Source organism: Erythrolamprus reginae, chromosome 11 (genome assembly GCF_031021105.1).
Source record: "Erythrolamprus reginae isolate rEryReg1 chromosome 11, rEryReg1.hap1, whole genome shotgun sequence".
NCBI classification, from domain to species: domain Eukaryota; kingdom Metazoa; phylum Chordata; class Lepidosauria; order Squamata; family Dipsadidae; genus Erythrolamprus; species Erythrolamprus reginae.
The window spans coordinates 18,234,304-18,250,447 of record NC_091960.1 but is presented as its reverse complement, the minus strand read 5'-3'; the positions used below and the strand labels follow the sequence as shown (position 1 = coordinate 18,250,447).

At 44.7% G+C, this 16,144-nt stretch overlaps 1 protein-coding gene across 1 annotated transcript in view; it reads right to left on the bottom strand.

The window, feature by feature from the left end:
• Positions 1–7,634, bottom strand: part of E2F2 (E2F transcription factor 2) — a 95,796-nt gene extending 88,162 nt beyond the window's left edge. The window contains exon 1 of the mRNA XM_070764516.1: positions 6,324–7,634. Coding sequence (XP_070620617.1) covers positions 6,324–6,617 — 294 coding nt within the window. The 5' untranslated portion in view covers positions 6,618–7,634. The remainder of the gene's footprint in view (positions 1–6,323) is intronic.
• Positions 7,635–16,144: the final 8,510 nt, after the last annotated feature.

Genomic DNA, 16,144 nt, shown 5'->3' with positions numbered 1-16,144 from the left:
TTCTTTTAGAGTAAAAATCCATCTAGATAATTTTCTATTTAATTTTCTATGCATAATTTAGTTTCTTCGGCATGAAACGGAGCTTAATTATCGGGCATGAAGCTGTGTATTCTGCAATGCTTACATTTTTTGTAAACTCATTCAATGAATCGAAACTCTGCAAGCTAAACAGAAAACTTTCATTTTGTTTGCAAATAATATTAAAGATTCTAAATACCCGCAAAAATGAGTCTTTACGTTGAAAGAGCACCTGACATTTCAGATCCATCATGGTGGCGCCTGTTAGAGGACATCCACTTACCTGCTGCCTGCCACATCGCTCACCTTGTTGAGTCATTGCTGCATCACCAGCCATCCCATTAAAGTGAACGGGACTGTCGGTGAGTCAACAGCGGGTCAGAGAAGGAACCATTGATGCAAGACATAGATGATAGTTGTTCTTTAAAAATTATGATTTAAATACAGTTGATTTAAATTAAGCCTTTTTACTAGTGATTTAAATCGACTTGATTTAAATCAAATCCACCCTGCTGCTCATTTAACATCTTAGGCATCAGTGAACTGAAATGGACTAGCATCAGACGCAATCAGAAGATTATGGCCGACACACGGAAAACCAAGAAGAAACTGCATTGTTTCATAGTCAGGAAGGGCACAACAAACATGCTACTGAATATCACACAGTTTATAATCAAATATCAATTTAACTTCACAATTTAACCCTTTCCTTATCTTGGATACTTTTCCAAGATAATGTGCTAAACCTGATGCAGAAGAGAAAGTGAGTCAAGTTCAAGGGAAAGTTTTATAGTCAACTTCAAGAGCACGTTTTATGGTCAAGTTCAACCAGAAATCCACAGAACCTGCCAGCAGAATGTGTTGTTTGTGGTTGGGAGACTAGAATGCCAAAGCTGGAATCATAAAGAGGAAAAGCCTAGTTGGCACTATATTCCAGGAAACAGAAACAAAAACGGGAGAACAACTTATCAGTTTTGGTTCCTCTAAGAATATATTTGTTGCTAGACTCTGAGCCATCAAAATGACACTTATTTTACAGGGACATAAACAGAGCATGCAGAAATAAACTACATTATTGGTTTCAGGAAATAGAAGAGCTCGGTTATAGCTGTGCAAGGGAACAGATGGATGAGATCACAAACCACTCTTGTGCAAGTTTCAAGCTCAAGTAGTAGAACAAAACAGCAGTTTCCAACATAAGACCTTGAGCTCTTTTTAAGAATACCAGGGATCACTTTGAAATCCTAAACTTTGTTGATAAAAAACCAAAGGACCCGTGGAGCGAAATCAAAAAAGATGTTAAGGACAAATGTGAAAAGAGACTTGCAAAGACCAGGAAAGTGAAGAAATCCAATTGGATATCAGAACAGATGGTGAGACATTTTCAAGTCAAGGGAAAACAAAGCATGGTTCTTAGAAAGAACTGAAATTCTTTGATAATTTCAGAAAGCTGTTAGAAGACAAGAAACAGCCCAACAACAGGCACAGAAGAGAGAAAGAGACCCAGAACAACAAGAAAATAAAAAGGGAAAACTAAGCTATGTAAACAAAGTTCTTAGGAAGGAATTTAACAATCAATTTTAGAAAGCTGTTAGGAGATAAGAAACAATATTACAAGAATATCTGCACATTTCATGTAGATACTGAAGATCGAAACTGCCACAGAAAAACAAGAAATGTCTTCCAAAAAAACCTTTCTTCAATCCAAAAAGAGATTTCAACCTGGTTTTGCTAAAGCAGGGAGTCTCCAACCTTGGCAACTTTAAGACTTGTAGACTTCAACTCCCAAAGTTCAACTCTGGGAGTTGAAGTTCACAAGTCTTAAAGTTGCCAAGGTTGAAGTTCCCTGTGCTAAAGGATGCTAGCAGACAGAATTGATTAAAAAAATCAAACAAAAATGGAAAGAACGTATGAAAATTCCCTGAAGTAGATATGTGAACATCCAAGATACTTTAAAAAGTATTTGCGATCTTCTAAGAACCTCTATGGTTAGAAGATGCAGTTAGTGCAATACTGAAAGCCTACAGCAGAGTTCTTCAAACCTGGCAACTTTAAGACTTGTGGACTTCAACTCCCAGAATTCTCCAGCCAGCTATGCTGGCTGGAGAATTCTGGTAATTGAAATCCACAAGTCTGAAAGTTGCCAGGTTTGGGGATCCCTGACCTACAGGAATTGATGGAACATCTACAGAAATACAGCAAAGGAATTATTAAAAGCTGGAACCAAACTATACTGGCAAATCTGAAGAATGACAAAGACTTAACAGATTGGAAGAAGTTTGTCAACATAGCAGTATCAAAAGAAAATCACCAGATACAATGTGCAAAACGATCACACAATATCCTTCATGCTACATGCCAGTAAAATAATGCTCAGGGTAACCCAATGCCAATTAGAACCCTATTTGGAAAGGAAGGTAATGTGAAACAAGGAAAAATACTTGTAGCTCAGGATTTAGAGTTTGCCATTGTTTTCAGGATGTCCTGGGGGAAAGCATTTTGAAATTCACTGATATTTCCCTTTAACTTGCTATCTAGTTGAGGCACAGTCATAGATGATGTCATGCCAAATGGCTAAGCTGTGGAGAAATATCAGTAGTTGAGCAAGTAAATTGTTATGCTCATTTTTGCTTGACTCTCCAGGCATTTTTTTACATGATTTTTCCCTGACTTTTAAACATTTGAATAGTTTGGGGTTTTTTCCTGATTTATTCCATTTTTTTCACAAATTCCCTGATAATTTCCCAAACTGCCGATTTCCCTGATAATTCCGATTTCCGTTTTTCAGGTTTGCTGGACACCTTGACTTATATACCACTTTGCAGTGCTTTACAGCCCTCTCTAAGTGGTTTACAGAGTAAGCATATTGCCCCCAACAATCTGGGTCCTCATTTTACCGACCTCGCCAAGCTAAGTAGCACAGATCACAAGAATCATGAGTTTTGGTCAGCCGGTGGGTTGCTCCCGGTTTGGCATGGTTCTGCAAACTGGTAGCAGCAGCCAGAGGCTCCGCCCTACCGCCATAGTTCCCTCTAAGCTGAGCAGTGAGCAATCGCTCACTTAAAAATCATCATCAACTCAGAGTTTTCCAAACCTGCCCAGAAGCCGAGAGGGAAAGAGTGAGAGGGAAGGAGAGAGAGAGGAAGAGAGGAAGAGAGAGAAACAGATAGAAAAAAGAGAGGAAGGAAAAGAGAAAGAAAAAGAATGGGAGTAAGGAAGAGAGAAAGAAAATCAAAATCTAGTTTGAAACTAGCTCAACTATTTAAGTGGCATTTTGATATTGATAGAGTTGCCCTATTATGAGCTCACTGTTATAGACACACAGTACAGTATTTTATTTTGAAATTCTCTGAGGCAAAACAGGGTGGGTTTTTTATTTGTTTGTTTGTTTATTCTGTGCCGCCCAGTCCCGAAGGGACTGCCGCTCAGACACTATACTTTTCCGCCCACCCCCCCAAAAAATTAGAGGGAACACTGCCTACCGCCCGAGACGCTTCTGCACTTGCGCATAAGCATCGCTCGCGAACCAGTAGCAACAGATTTTAGAACTCACTCCTGGTCTAGGTGGCATTCAGAAGTTGAAAAATAAGGTGAATAAAATCAAAGTAGGCTAATTTTGTACACATCTGAAGTCAAAATCAAGGCAACAGCACATAGTTGTGTGATACAATATGCAAGTCTAGAGGGGATTGAACTGTTTGCTTCCAGGTAAGCTACCTGTCCTTTTCTATTCCAGAAGTCACTGCTTTGTATTGGCTTTCTTCCAACTGAAATCCCTTGATATCCTTCAGGTCAAACACTTTACATTCTTCTAAAACCAGTGGTTCTCAACCTTTCTAATACTGCAACCTCTTAATATAGTTCCTCATGTTGTGGTGACCCCCAACCATAAGTCTAGCACCAATACTCCCAACAGAGCTTTAAGCTGATTGGCAGGAAGGTCAGAGGGTCACCCCGCACTGTAAATGCCTGATTGGTCAGATTGTAAAAATATGTTCCAAGGCGCCAGAATAGAAGCTTTAGTTGCTAACACCATGGGAAATTTGTCTTTTCCCCTGGTCTTAGGTAACTCCTGTAAACGGTCGTTCGTCCTGTCCTCCAAGTTAAGAACCACTGTTCTAAGATAAAGAGTAGATACTCTCAAAGGAAATGGGAGAAATTGGGTATCCTGCAAGCTCTAATTGGACACAACTCTTACAACAGGGCTTTCCAACTTTGGCAACTTTAAGCCTGGTGGACTTCAACTCCCAGAATTCCCCAGCCAGCACTGCCTGGGGAATTTTGGGAGTTGAAGTCCACCAGGCTTAAAGTTGCCAAAGTTGGAGAGCCCTGCTCTATAAGCGACATGGGAGCTTTCTTAGAACCTCTGAGTGTCCAATCCAGAAAAGCAGAAGGTACTCCACTAATATCTTTAGCCTCCTCCAGCATCTGTTCTGGTCAGTTTAACACCAACAGCTTTAGCAGCACTAGGTGGATGACATTCCAATGTTGATATTCTTCTGGTGTCCCCTGGTAGCTCATTCCAAAATACAGTATGAGTGTCAAAGCGACCTGTCTTTTGTCACTTGGCAAATCCAGACTGTTCCCTTTGAAAGCACCTGCCTAATTATTTTAGCAAACTCCACAACTTTTAATAAACTGGGGAGAAGACAAGTTTAGATGTTTTGCAAACTAGGGAATCTGAACCCCCTTGTTCTTCACCTTATCATTTTCCCTTCCATAAACCAAGATTCCTGCATTCTAAGAAAACTCTCGCCAATCCCATAATACCACTTCAGGAAGCATCAGACACCTGCTAGAGGAAGCATCTGGCCTAAGTGTGACTTTCAAGCCATGTACAATCCAGGGTCAAAGAACTTTGGAAGATGGAAGGGGGAGAGAGAGAGAGAACGCCCAGACATTTAAAAATATCAACGGGTCGACAGGTAAAGTTTGGATCAATTTCTTGATATGTTCTCCTCCAAGCTCTAGTGGAGGCACTGTGGGCTTAATATTCTTCTTCAACTCTGTATTTAGAAATAAGCTTTGTGCCCTGGTCTTTCCATTTGTATGTCTGTATGTACAGTATGTATGTATAACATTTTTGCTGATAATGAAAAAGGAGATTAGTATAGATCTATTTCAAGCTATTTTGCTCTCATCAACTAGCCATACCCTTACTGGGATTTGAACCTGGGGAGTCTGCCTGTAAGTATATATACACACACACACATATCAGTCTGAAGAAGTGTAGGGTTTCCTGCCTAAGCAGGGGGTTGGACTACAAGACCTCCAAGGTCCCTTCCAACTCTGTTATTTATTTATTTATTTATAGATTAGGTAGATAGATAGGTAGGTAGGTAGAGAGATTAGATAGATAAAGAGAGAGGGGTAGATAAAGAGAGAGAGAGATAGAGAGATAAGATAGGTCGATCGATTAGATATTGGAAGATCAGGGAAGGAAGCCTCTCTCTCTCTCTGTAGCAGAATTACAATTTCCTCTAATTTGTACAACAAAAAAGGAGAAGCAAAGACCAGGGGAAGTCAAGGCAGCCTCAAAAATCACATCTTTTTGAACATTTTCATTGGACACTTCCCCATCTCCCTCTTCTTCCTTCCCCAACTCCCACCAGCATAAACCCCACAAAGGACCAGTGAACGCCCCCCCCCCCCCAACTCAAGAGTTCCCCAATGTGGTCCAGACTGGAGAAACTATTTGGACAAGGCGGCCGAACTTGCAGAAGGACACGAAAACGGTCTTCACCCAACATCTTAAGCCACGCTGAGTTGCCCCCCCCAAAAAAGCTAGCCCCCCAAAAGAGGGGGGGGGTTATTTTTATACAAGTTGGCTTCCAGCAAAGCTTTGTGCCACCTCAGTAGATTTGGGATGGTGGGGGTGTCAACTTTACAGTAGGGTTGAAGCCCTACACCAAGCAAGGACTTACTCATCCCAAAATCGGAAGGGGGGGGGCCGTTTGACCCCAGACCATCATCACCCCAAAATCCAAAAGAAACCCCATCCCCGACTTAAGCCCCTCGGCTGAAACACAGGCCCTCCTTTCCAGATCTGGTCAGGGTTAAGATTAGGGAGCATTCCAAAATGGGATAGGGAGGTGACCCCAAAATCCAAAAGAAACCCCATCCCCGAGTTAAGCCCCCCAGGCCCTCCTTTCCAGATCTGGTCAGGCCGGCCAAATAATAACAACAAAGCGTTTTTCCCACGGACACCCCCCCCAAAAAACCCTCCAATCCCCTCAAAGGAGACAAGAATGAGTGACAGCTATCAAACAAGAGAGGGAGGCAAAAAGAAAAAAAAGGAGATTTACCGGCAGTTTCCCCGCGGAGGCCGAGCGCATGGCTTTGATCTCGGGTCCATGCGGGGTGGCGTAAAGGCAGCCCCCTCGAGGCAACGGAGCGACCACCGCCGTTTGGGGGTACAGCTGGGCGAAGAAGGCGGCGGGGAGAGCCCGCACCGGAGGGCCGGCCGCCAGCTCGGCCACCACCAGCTCGGCCGAGCAGCCGCCGCCGCAAGCCACGTTTTTCTTTTGTGCTTGGGGGGCCACGAGGAGAGGCGCCCCTCGGGCCGGGGCGGAAGGCCCGGCTTTGGGGAGCCTCAGCATGGCCTCCTTTCTGCGAGAGGCCGCCGCCAGTCCAGCCAGAGAGGGCCAACGGGGGGGAGGGAAGCCCTCCTAGCCATTGAAAACGGCCATCGGGGGGGGCGAAACCGCTACCCACGATCGGACCCCTTAGGGGACTTTGGAAAAATTATATATATAAAAAGGAGTGGGAAGAAAAAAGTCCAAAAGGGGGGGGGGGAACACGCAGGGAGATATATATATTTGCAGCAAGCAGCGTGGGAAGATTTCGGACAGCCGGCTCGGGCTCCCTTCATCCACGCGAGTTTTCCCCGCTCTTTCTTCTTTTCTTGAAGCCCTCGGCCATGGGTGGGTAGGGGTGGGGGTCACTCACTCGTTCCTCCGCCTTCTGCCCCCGCCTGTCACCGGGTACGTTAGAACGCCGGGTGCCCCCTCCCACAAAGACCCACGATGCACCCCGAGATCCGGCCACAGGAAGGGACTTTTTTCCCCGGGAAAAGTTCGGGCTGCAAAAGTTGCAAGCTTCGGCCGGGCTCATGCCCCAGCGTGATGCCCGGCCACCACCCCCGCCACTCCTTTGCAAAATAATAATATTTTTTAAAATATTAATTTTTATTAAGGGCGGAGGGGTGCATGCAGTGGAGAGGCCGAGCAAAGGCAAGCGGGGGGAAAAAATCCGGGGAGGGCTCGCTTTTTTTCTTTTTTTTTTTTGCAAAATGCTCCGGCGGATTTGGGGGGGGGGACACGAGGGGCTCCTGCCTTCCGATCTCCGCTCCTACTGTCTGGTCTCTGGCGAGGCTTTTGGCAAGCGCCAACCGGGCAAGGGAGCGAAGGCAACCGGCCCGGGCCCCGATCCCGGGGGGTGGAGTGTCGCCCCCGGCTAGCCCGCCTTGCCTCGGCCTCCTTCCGACTCGCAACGATTCCCGGCTTGGGCCGCTTGCGACTGGCCCGGCCGCCGCCGAAGCAGCCGGGGCCAAGGATGGATGCGGATTGGGACCCGATGGCTGCCCAGCCCTTTCTCTTTCCGTTCCTCCTTCGCTCTCGCTCGCTCTCTCCTTTTTTTTTTTTAAGCGCCAAACTACGTGCCGCGAAATTCGGATCTCCCGCGGAAAAAGCCGCGCTCTCATTGGCCGGGCGACACGCCGGCGCGTCCCCGCCCACCGGATTTGATACTTTTTTTTTTTTTTTGTCACCGCGAGGAGTTGCAGACCGGAGGTTCGGCTCTTAAAGGGGAAGCGCGGCGCGGCGCGAGGCGACGGGAGGACTCCGCCTTCCTCCGGCCCCGCCCGTCGGGGTGCGGCGTGGGCGGAGCCAAGGGAATCACTGACCCTGAGGTGGCCTTGTTCGCGCGCCCTTTCGGACTCGGCGGCTTTAAAAGGAGCGACCCCGGGGAAACACGAGGAGCCCGGCTTGGGGCAGGTCCTCATGGGTGGTGGCCCGGGAGCGAAGGTGGCCTTGGGTTGGCAAGCGGGCGGCCCCTGTCGTGGCTTCGTCGCTTGCTATAGTTGAGCTTGTGATCTTGGAACAAAGGAGGACATTTGTTTGTTTGTTTTGTCAAGTACCTATTGGTGGTATACCAAGGTATAATATTTATTTATATGATACTAGACAAAGATATAATAATAATAATTTATATGATACTAGACAAAGATATAATAATTATATATATGATACTGGCAGTCTCAAAATGGGTGAACAGTACAGTCAGGTGGTAGGGAAAGCGAGTAGAATGCTTGGCTGCATAGCTAGAGGTATAACAAGCAGGAAGAGGGAGATTGTGATCCCGCTGTACAGAGCGCTGGTGAGACCACATTGGGAATACAGTACTGTGTTCAGTTCTGGAGACCTCACCTACAAAAAGATATGGATGAAATTGAACGGGTCCAAAGATGGGCTATGAAAATGGTGGAAGGTCCTAAGCATAAAACTGATCAGGAAAGACTTAATGAGCTCAATCTGTATAGCCTGCAGGACAGAAGAGAAAGGGGGGACTTGATTGAAACATTTAAATATGTTTAAGGGTTAAATAAGGTTCAGGAGGGAAGTGTTTGTAATAGGAAAGTGAACAGAAGAACAAGGGGACTCAATCTGAGGTTAGTTGGGGGAAAGAGCAGAAGCAACGTGAGAAAATATTATTTTACTGAAAGAGTAGTAGGTGCTTGCAACAAACTTCCAGCAGTCCTGGTTGGTAAATCCACAGTAACTGAATTTAAACTTGCCTGGGATAAACATATCCATCCTAAGATAAAGTACAGGGCAGACTAGATGGACTATGAAGTCTTTTTCTGCCATCAATCTTCTATGTTTTTAGTAAAAGAGAAACATTAGGACAAGGGACAGAAGGCACTTTGGTGCACTTATGCATGCCCCTTACTGACCTCTTAGGAATCTTAAGTCTAAGGGTAAAGTTTTGGGGGTTAGGTGATGATACTACAGAGTCAGGTGGTGAGTTCCCAGCATCAACTACTTGGCTACTAAAGTCGTATTGCCTGCAGCCGAGTTTAGAGCAGTTTAGTTTAAATTTCCATCTGTTGTGTGCTCGTGTGTTGTTGTGAGTCATAACAGAGTTGGAAGGGACCTTGGAGGTCTTCTAGTCCAGTGTTTCCCAACCTTTTTGGAGCCGCGGCACATTTTTCATATTTTCAAAATCCTGGGGAACATTGGGGGGGGGGCGCTAAAAAAAGTTTGGATAAAAAAAATATCTCTTCCTCCCTTTCGCTCTATTTCTCTCTCCCTCTTTCTCTCTCTTCCTTCCTTTCTCTCTCCATCCCTCTTTCTTTCTCTCTTCCTTCCTTCTTCTCTTTCTGTCTCCTCCTTCCTCTCTCATCTCTCTTTCCTTCCTCTCCCTCCCTTTCTCTCTTTCCTTTCTCTCCCTTTCTGTCTATCCTTTCTATCTCTCACCCCTTCTGCCTCTTTCATTCCCTTTCTCTCCCTCCCTTTCTCTCTCATTCCTTTCTCTCCCTCTTTCCTTTCTCTCTTTCTTTTTCTCCCTCCTTCATATCTTCTTTCTCTCCCCCCTTCCTCCCTCTTTCCTTTCTCCCCCTCCCTTTCTCTTCCTTTTTCTCTATCCTTTCTACTTACTCTTTCTTTCTCTCCCTCCTTCATTCAATTTTCTCTCCCTCCCTTTCTCTCTCTTTCCTTTCTCTCCCTCCCTTGTTCTCCCCTGGGGCTGCCTGTGCCTGCCCTGCACCACCCAACACGGACGGACAGCCCCCGGTCGTCGGTTCGTCGCGCCCCCCCCCCACACACGGAGGGAGATCAGCCACTGGAGGGAAATCGGGCTGGCGGGGGCGGCGAATCCGCCTCCCCACTCGGGTGGAGGGAGATCGGGCTGGCGAGGGCGGTGGATCCGCGTCCCCAGCCGCACGGAGGGAAATCGGGCAGGCTGGCGGGTGGCCGCGGCTCCCTGTGCGCCCCTGGAAAAGGGTGCGCGGGGGGGCATTTTGGGGTGCGTTGGCGTGCGCAGCCTACAGGAAACGGTGCCCGGGGCCACTGCAGCCGGCAGCCTGTTTCCGCTGCCAGTGCCCTCCCACCGGGCCCCAAAGGACACTTGCCGCTGACGCCATTGAAGGCGGGAAAAAGGCAGGAAGAATGAAGCTCTCTTTCTTCCTGCCTTCCTTCTTTTGGGCGCAGCAGGAGAGCGCCAGAAACCGCGGCATCGGGCAGGAGCCGGGAGGTCAGAGGCACCGGCAGCTCCCCGCCCAGCTGTCGCTGTTGCAGCACACCTGGCTGTGTCTCGCGGCACACTAGTGTGCCGCGGCACACCGGTTGGGAAACGCTGTTCTAGTCCAACCCCCTGCTTAGGAAGGAAACCCTACACTATTTCAACAGATGGTTATCCAACATCTGCTTAAAAACTTCCAGTGCTGGGGCATTCACAACTTTTGGAGGCAGGCTGTTTCACTAATTAATTGTTCTAGCTATCAGGAAATTTCTCCTTAGTTCTACGTTACTTCTATCCTTGTTTAGTTTCCATCCATTGCTTCTTGTTCTACCCTCAGGTGCTTTTGAGAATAGGTTGAATGCATTCATACGGCTGGCTCAGAGGCAGAAACGCTGACTTGTTTTAAAAGGTTGTAAGATAGTTTATGCATATGCTTTGGGAATGTCTACAAGTGCAGAAATTCTGGAGAGAGATGCAAGGGGAAACTACTGTATTTTTGGAGTATAAGATGCATCGTAGTATAACACATGCCTTAGTTTTTGGGGAAAAGAATCTGCTTACCAGGTATTCATCTGGCTAGTGTCCTTAGTCTGGTCAGCTTCAGCACATTATTTTATCCTCTGGTTAGGGCTTTAAAAAAACTTTATTTGGAGAGAGTAACAATGAAAGAGCTGGGAACATTATTAGCACCTGGAAAGAAACATTGTGAACAAGTAGACTGGTGGAAAAAATCCTGCAAAGACTTAGGAATTGGAAAACATTCTTCGCAGAGAGTAACAATTTTATTTTATTTATTTATTTTATTTTTATTTATTAATAGAGTTGAAAGGGACCGTTAGGTCATCGAGTCCAATGAAAGAGCTTGCAAGCCAGTAAGAGATGGGAACATTGTTAGTACCTGGTTAGGGCTGAAAAGAAACATTTCGAGCAAGTAAAGCAATGAAAAAAAAACCCTACAAAGACAGGGTTTGAAAAGCATTCTTTGAAAGATTTTGCAAGCGGGTAAGAGCTGGGAACATCGTTAGCACCTGGTTAGGGCTGGAAAGAAACTTATTCAGAGCAAGTTAGAGCAATGGAAAAAAAATTGCAAAGACTTAGGGCAATGATGGCAAACCTTTTTTTCCTCGGGTGCCAAAAAAGTGTGCACGCATGTTATCGTGCATGTGTGAGTGCCCACACCCATAATTCAATGCCTGAGGAGGGTGAAAACAGCTTTCCTCGCCACCTGGAGGCCAGAAACGGCCTGTTTCCCAAATTATGGGGGGCCCAATAGGCTCGTTTTTCACCCTCCCCAGGCTCCAAAGGCTTCCCAGGAGCCAGAGAAGGGTTAAAAACGCCCTCCCCCAACCCCTGAAGGCTCTCCGGAAACCAGAAACACCCTTCTAGAGCCTCTGTGCGATCCAGAAATCAGCTGGCCGGCACAAACATGCACGATGGAGCTGAGCTAGGGTAATGGCTCGTGTGCCAGCAGATATGACTCTGCATGACACCTCTGCCATAGGTTCGCCATCACTGACTTAGGGCTTGGAAAACATTATTCGCAGAGAGTAACAGAGAAAGAGCCTGCAAGGTAAGAGCTGGGAAGATCGTTAGCAGCTAGTTAGGGCTGGGGGAGGAAGCTACATTCAGAGTATAAGGCACACTCAAATTATCAGCTTTTAGGGAGGAAAATGCAGTAATCGGATGTTAAATATAAGCTGGACAATTATTATTATTATTAATAATAATAATAATTAGATAAGTATGCTGCCCCTCTGAAGACTCGGGGCAGCTCACAATAATAACAACAATGTAACAAATCTAATACATTAAAAGAAGTCTAAAACCCATTATTTAAACACCATACAACACACTCATACCATACATAAATAATATAACCCATGGGCTCAGCTTCCCCATGCCCGATGACATAGGTGGGTCTTTAATAGCTTATGAAAGGCAAGGAGGGTGGGGGCAGTTCTAATCTCTGGGGGGGAGTTGGTTCCTGAGGGCCGGGGCCACCACAGAGAAGGCTTTTCCCCTGGGGCCCGCCAAACGGCATTGTTTAATCGACAGGACTACGAGAAGGCCAACTCGGGGACCTAATTGGCCGCTGAAATTCGTGCGGCAGAAGGCGGTTCCGAAGGTATTCTGGTCCAATGCCATGAAGGGCTTTATAGGTCATTACCAACACTTTGAATTGTGACCGGAAACTAATCGGCAACCAGTGCAGGCCGTGGAGTGTTGACAAAACTTGGGCAGATCTAGGAAGCCCTACAATAGTTCTCGCAGTCGCATTCTGCACCATCTGAAGTTTCCGAACACTTTTCAAAGGTAGCCCCGTGTAGAGAGTGCTGCAGTAGTCGAACCTCGAGGTGATGAGGGCATGAGTGACTGTGAGCAGTGACTCCCTGTCCAAATAGTACTGGAACTGGTGCACCAGGCGAACCTGGGCAAACGCCCTCCTCGCCACAGCCGAAAGATGGTGCTCTAATGTTAGCTATGCATCGAGGAGGACGTCTAAGTTGCAGACCCTCTCCGAGGGCGTCAATAACTCCCCACTCAGGGTAATGGACATGGTGGACCCATATTCAGTTTGAAATTATGGATATAATGAGGAATATGGTTAATGAAAATAAATTGTGAGAACTGATGGGACAATGGGATAGAGTGAGATATGGTTAGTAGAAATTATGACCAAGCTACGAAGAATAAATTGGAATTATTTTATAATATGTAAATAGACATATTGATTTTAGTTTAAAAGGCTATATATAAAGTATTTCCTCATTTTGGTGGTGGGGTGTGAATGTTTTCTGGTGGTGGGTGCATAGATCAGTGAGCACTGTTATATGTAGTATGTATGTTTTATCATTATAAAAATCAATAAAAATTTATTATAATTTTTTTAAAGGCTGTAGAGGTTCTCATTCATTCAAGGTCACAGTTGCCCAAAGGTGATTTTATTTTTTTCCAAACTTTATTTTTTTGAAACATCTTTGAAGATGCTTCACTTCCCATCCAAGAAGCTTCTTCAAATCTGACCGGTTGCCCTCCTGGAAAAAAAAAGCACCTTTGGGACAACTGTGAGCTTGGATGATCGAGAATCTCCGTAGGCTTTTAGCTTTTTAGAGAGCCGGGGTGCAAATGACCAGCTGTCTGCAAGGAGCATAAATCCTTCCATTCCCCAAAGGCGAAATGTCTTCAAAAGAAAAAATAAAACAAGAAACTCCAGTTGCCTCCTGAAAAAGCACCTTTGGGACTAATTTAATGTAGGTTAGGGTAGGTGCAAGGGGAGGCAAAGTTTGCTCTTCTATGACATGTGGACTTCAACTCCCAGAATTCTTGAGCTAACATGATTGGCTCAGGAATTCTGGGAGTTGAAGTTTACAAGTCATAGAAGAGCCAAAAGTGCCTACCCCTGGCTGTGGTGTAAATGCACTTATTTGCTCTTTGGTTTTCCATTTTGTGGTATGGTGGGTTTCAGCCTAAGGCAAAATCATGCTGATGTGTGGGGACCCAGTTAAATTGCTGTCTCCCCTCCACCCCTTATAGGCTGCTATTATTTGCTGTATCCTTTTTGGTAATGTGTACTCAATGGAGACTGAGGGAACAGTTCCTTAATTTCTATGTTTGGCTGTGTTTATACCACACATTCATCCTGATTACTTTATTAACACATTTAGAGAAATTGGACTATCATTTTCAGTTCATAGAAATTGAAGGCAAAAAGGATGCACCCACATTAAAAAGTATGTTGTACTAATGCCAAATGGATATGGAGATTCTCAACCATCCAGATCATGGTTCTCCCAAAGGGGCTGTTTTTCAAAAGGCAACTTGACTTGGGTTGGTTGGTTGGTTGGTTTTTAAACATTTCAGCTCTCATCCAAGGAGCTTACTCAATTGTCAGAAGAAGCTGAACTGAAAAAGCTTTTTGGTTGAGAACCAATGGCACTACTTTTCACTATAAAGTGTATAGTCTGAATAGTTTTGTCCACTTTTGTCACTGCAAGCACTTGAAAACGGCAGCCTCTTTGCAATGGGAAGAGGACTGACGTGTGGGCTTGAAATTTATTGTCATATTTATAGCCACCCGCCTCATATATGTGACTCTGGGCTGTTAAAATTGGGATAAAACCACCACCGTTTTTTTAAAAAAACGCTTCAGATGTTTGGAACAGCTACCAAGGATGTTCACAACATTCAAATCAATCTTGATATGGGGTCACCCATATGGCCATATTAAACATCAGAAGGGAGCCTGCTTAGGTACAGCATAGATCCATCAGGGTTTGTTCCTTCTGGTACTAAACTCTGACTCAGCTACACTTTAATATGGTGCCAACAACGGCTACCTCAGTGAAATGCTCACACCAAGACAACTAGACACAAGAACAGTTTCCCCCCGAATTATTATTATTATTATTATTATTATTATTATTATTATTATTATTATTAATTAGATTTGTATGCCGCCCCTCTCCGCCATCACTCTGCTAAACAAATAATTCCCTCAACACTGTCAAACTATTTACTAAGTCTGCACTACTATTACTAGTAGTTTTTTTCCCTCATCATTCCTATTACCCATTTCCATCCACTTATGACTGTATCTTTGTTGCTTGTATCCTTACAATTTAAATTGACTGGTTCCTAATAAGATTTTATTGCTTATTTGTACCCAGACTATCATTAAGTGTTGTACCTTATGATTCTTGATGAACTTTTCTTTTATGTACACTGAGAGCATCTGCACCAAGACAAATTCCTTGTGTGTCCAATCACACTTGGCCAATAAAATTCTATCCTATGTTATCCTTTCCTATTCTAATAGTTTTTCTTTTATCTTGAGTAATCCATGTTTGGGCTTGCACAGCTATTTATTTATTTATTTGTTTGTTTGTTTGTTTGTTTGTTTGTTTGATTGATTTTTATGCCACCCTTCTTTTTAGACTCAGGGCGGCTTACAACATGTTAGCACTAGCACTTTTTAACAGAGCCAGCCTATTGCCCCCACAATCCGGGTCCTATTACACCACAAATGATAATTGATAAAATGTAAATCATAAATGAAAACCACAATGTCTAGCTTGGTATAAAATATGCTGACTTAGTCAAACTGTATTATGACCTAGTGCAAATGTGTAAATCGAGTCTAAGAGGAACCAGAAGTCTAGAGATGATAGAACCCATCATCACACCTGAGCCAAATTGTTTTTTAAATGAATTTCCACTTATTCCTGCAGCCCATGTTAGGACTATCTATTTCATGACTTTATCCTGCAATAAGGATGGAGATGTGGATGTACTGATAAACCTCTGGATGATGTGGATTAGCATTAGGAGGATTAGTTTGGTCTAATGGTTAAGAAAAGCTAGGTGACTTTGGGTAGTCTCTCTCTCTCAGCTAAACCCACCTCACAAGGCTGTTGTGGGGAAAATAGGAGAAGGAAGGTATGTTGGATATGTTTGCATCCTTGAGTTATTTATTTGTTTGTTTATTTGTTGGTTTGTTTGAATTTTATGCCACCCTTCTCCTTAGACTTAGGGTGGCTTACAACATGTTAGCAATAGCACTTTTTAACAGAGCCAGCCTATTGCCCCCACAATACGGGTCCTCATTTTACCCACCTTGGAAGGGTGGAAGGCTGAGTCAAACTTGAGCCAGTGATGAGATTTGAACCGCTGACCTGCAGATCTACAGTCAGCTTCAGTGGCCTGCAGTACAATATTATTTGTAGGAATAATAAAGAATAAATAATAAATTTAATGGAGAAAATGCAGTTCTCTCCCTAGATCAATGGTTCTCAACCTGGGGGTCGGGACCCCTTTCCTTCCTTTCTTTCCCCCTGTTTCATTTCTTTCCTCCTTCCCTTTTCTCCCTTCCCTTCCTCTTTCTTTCATT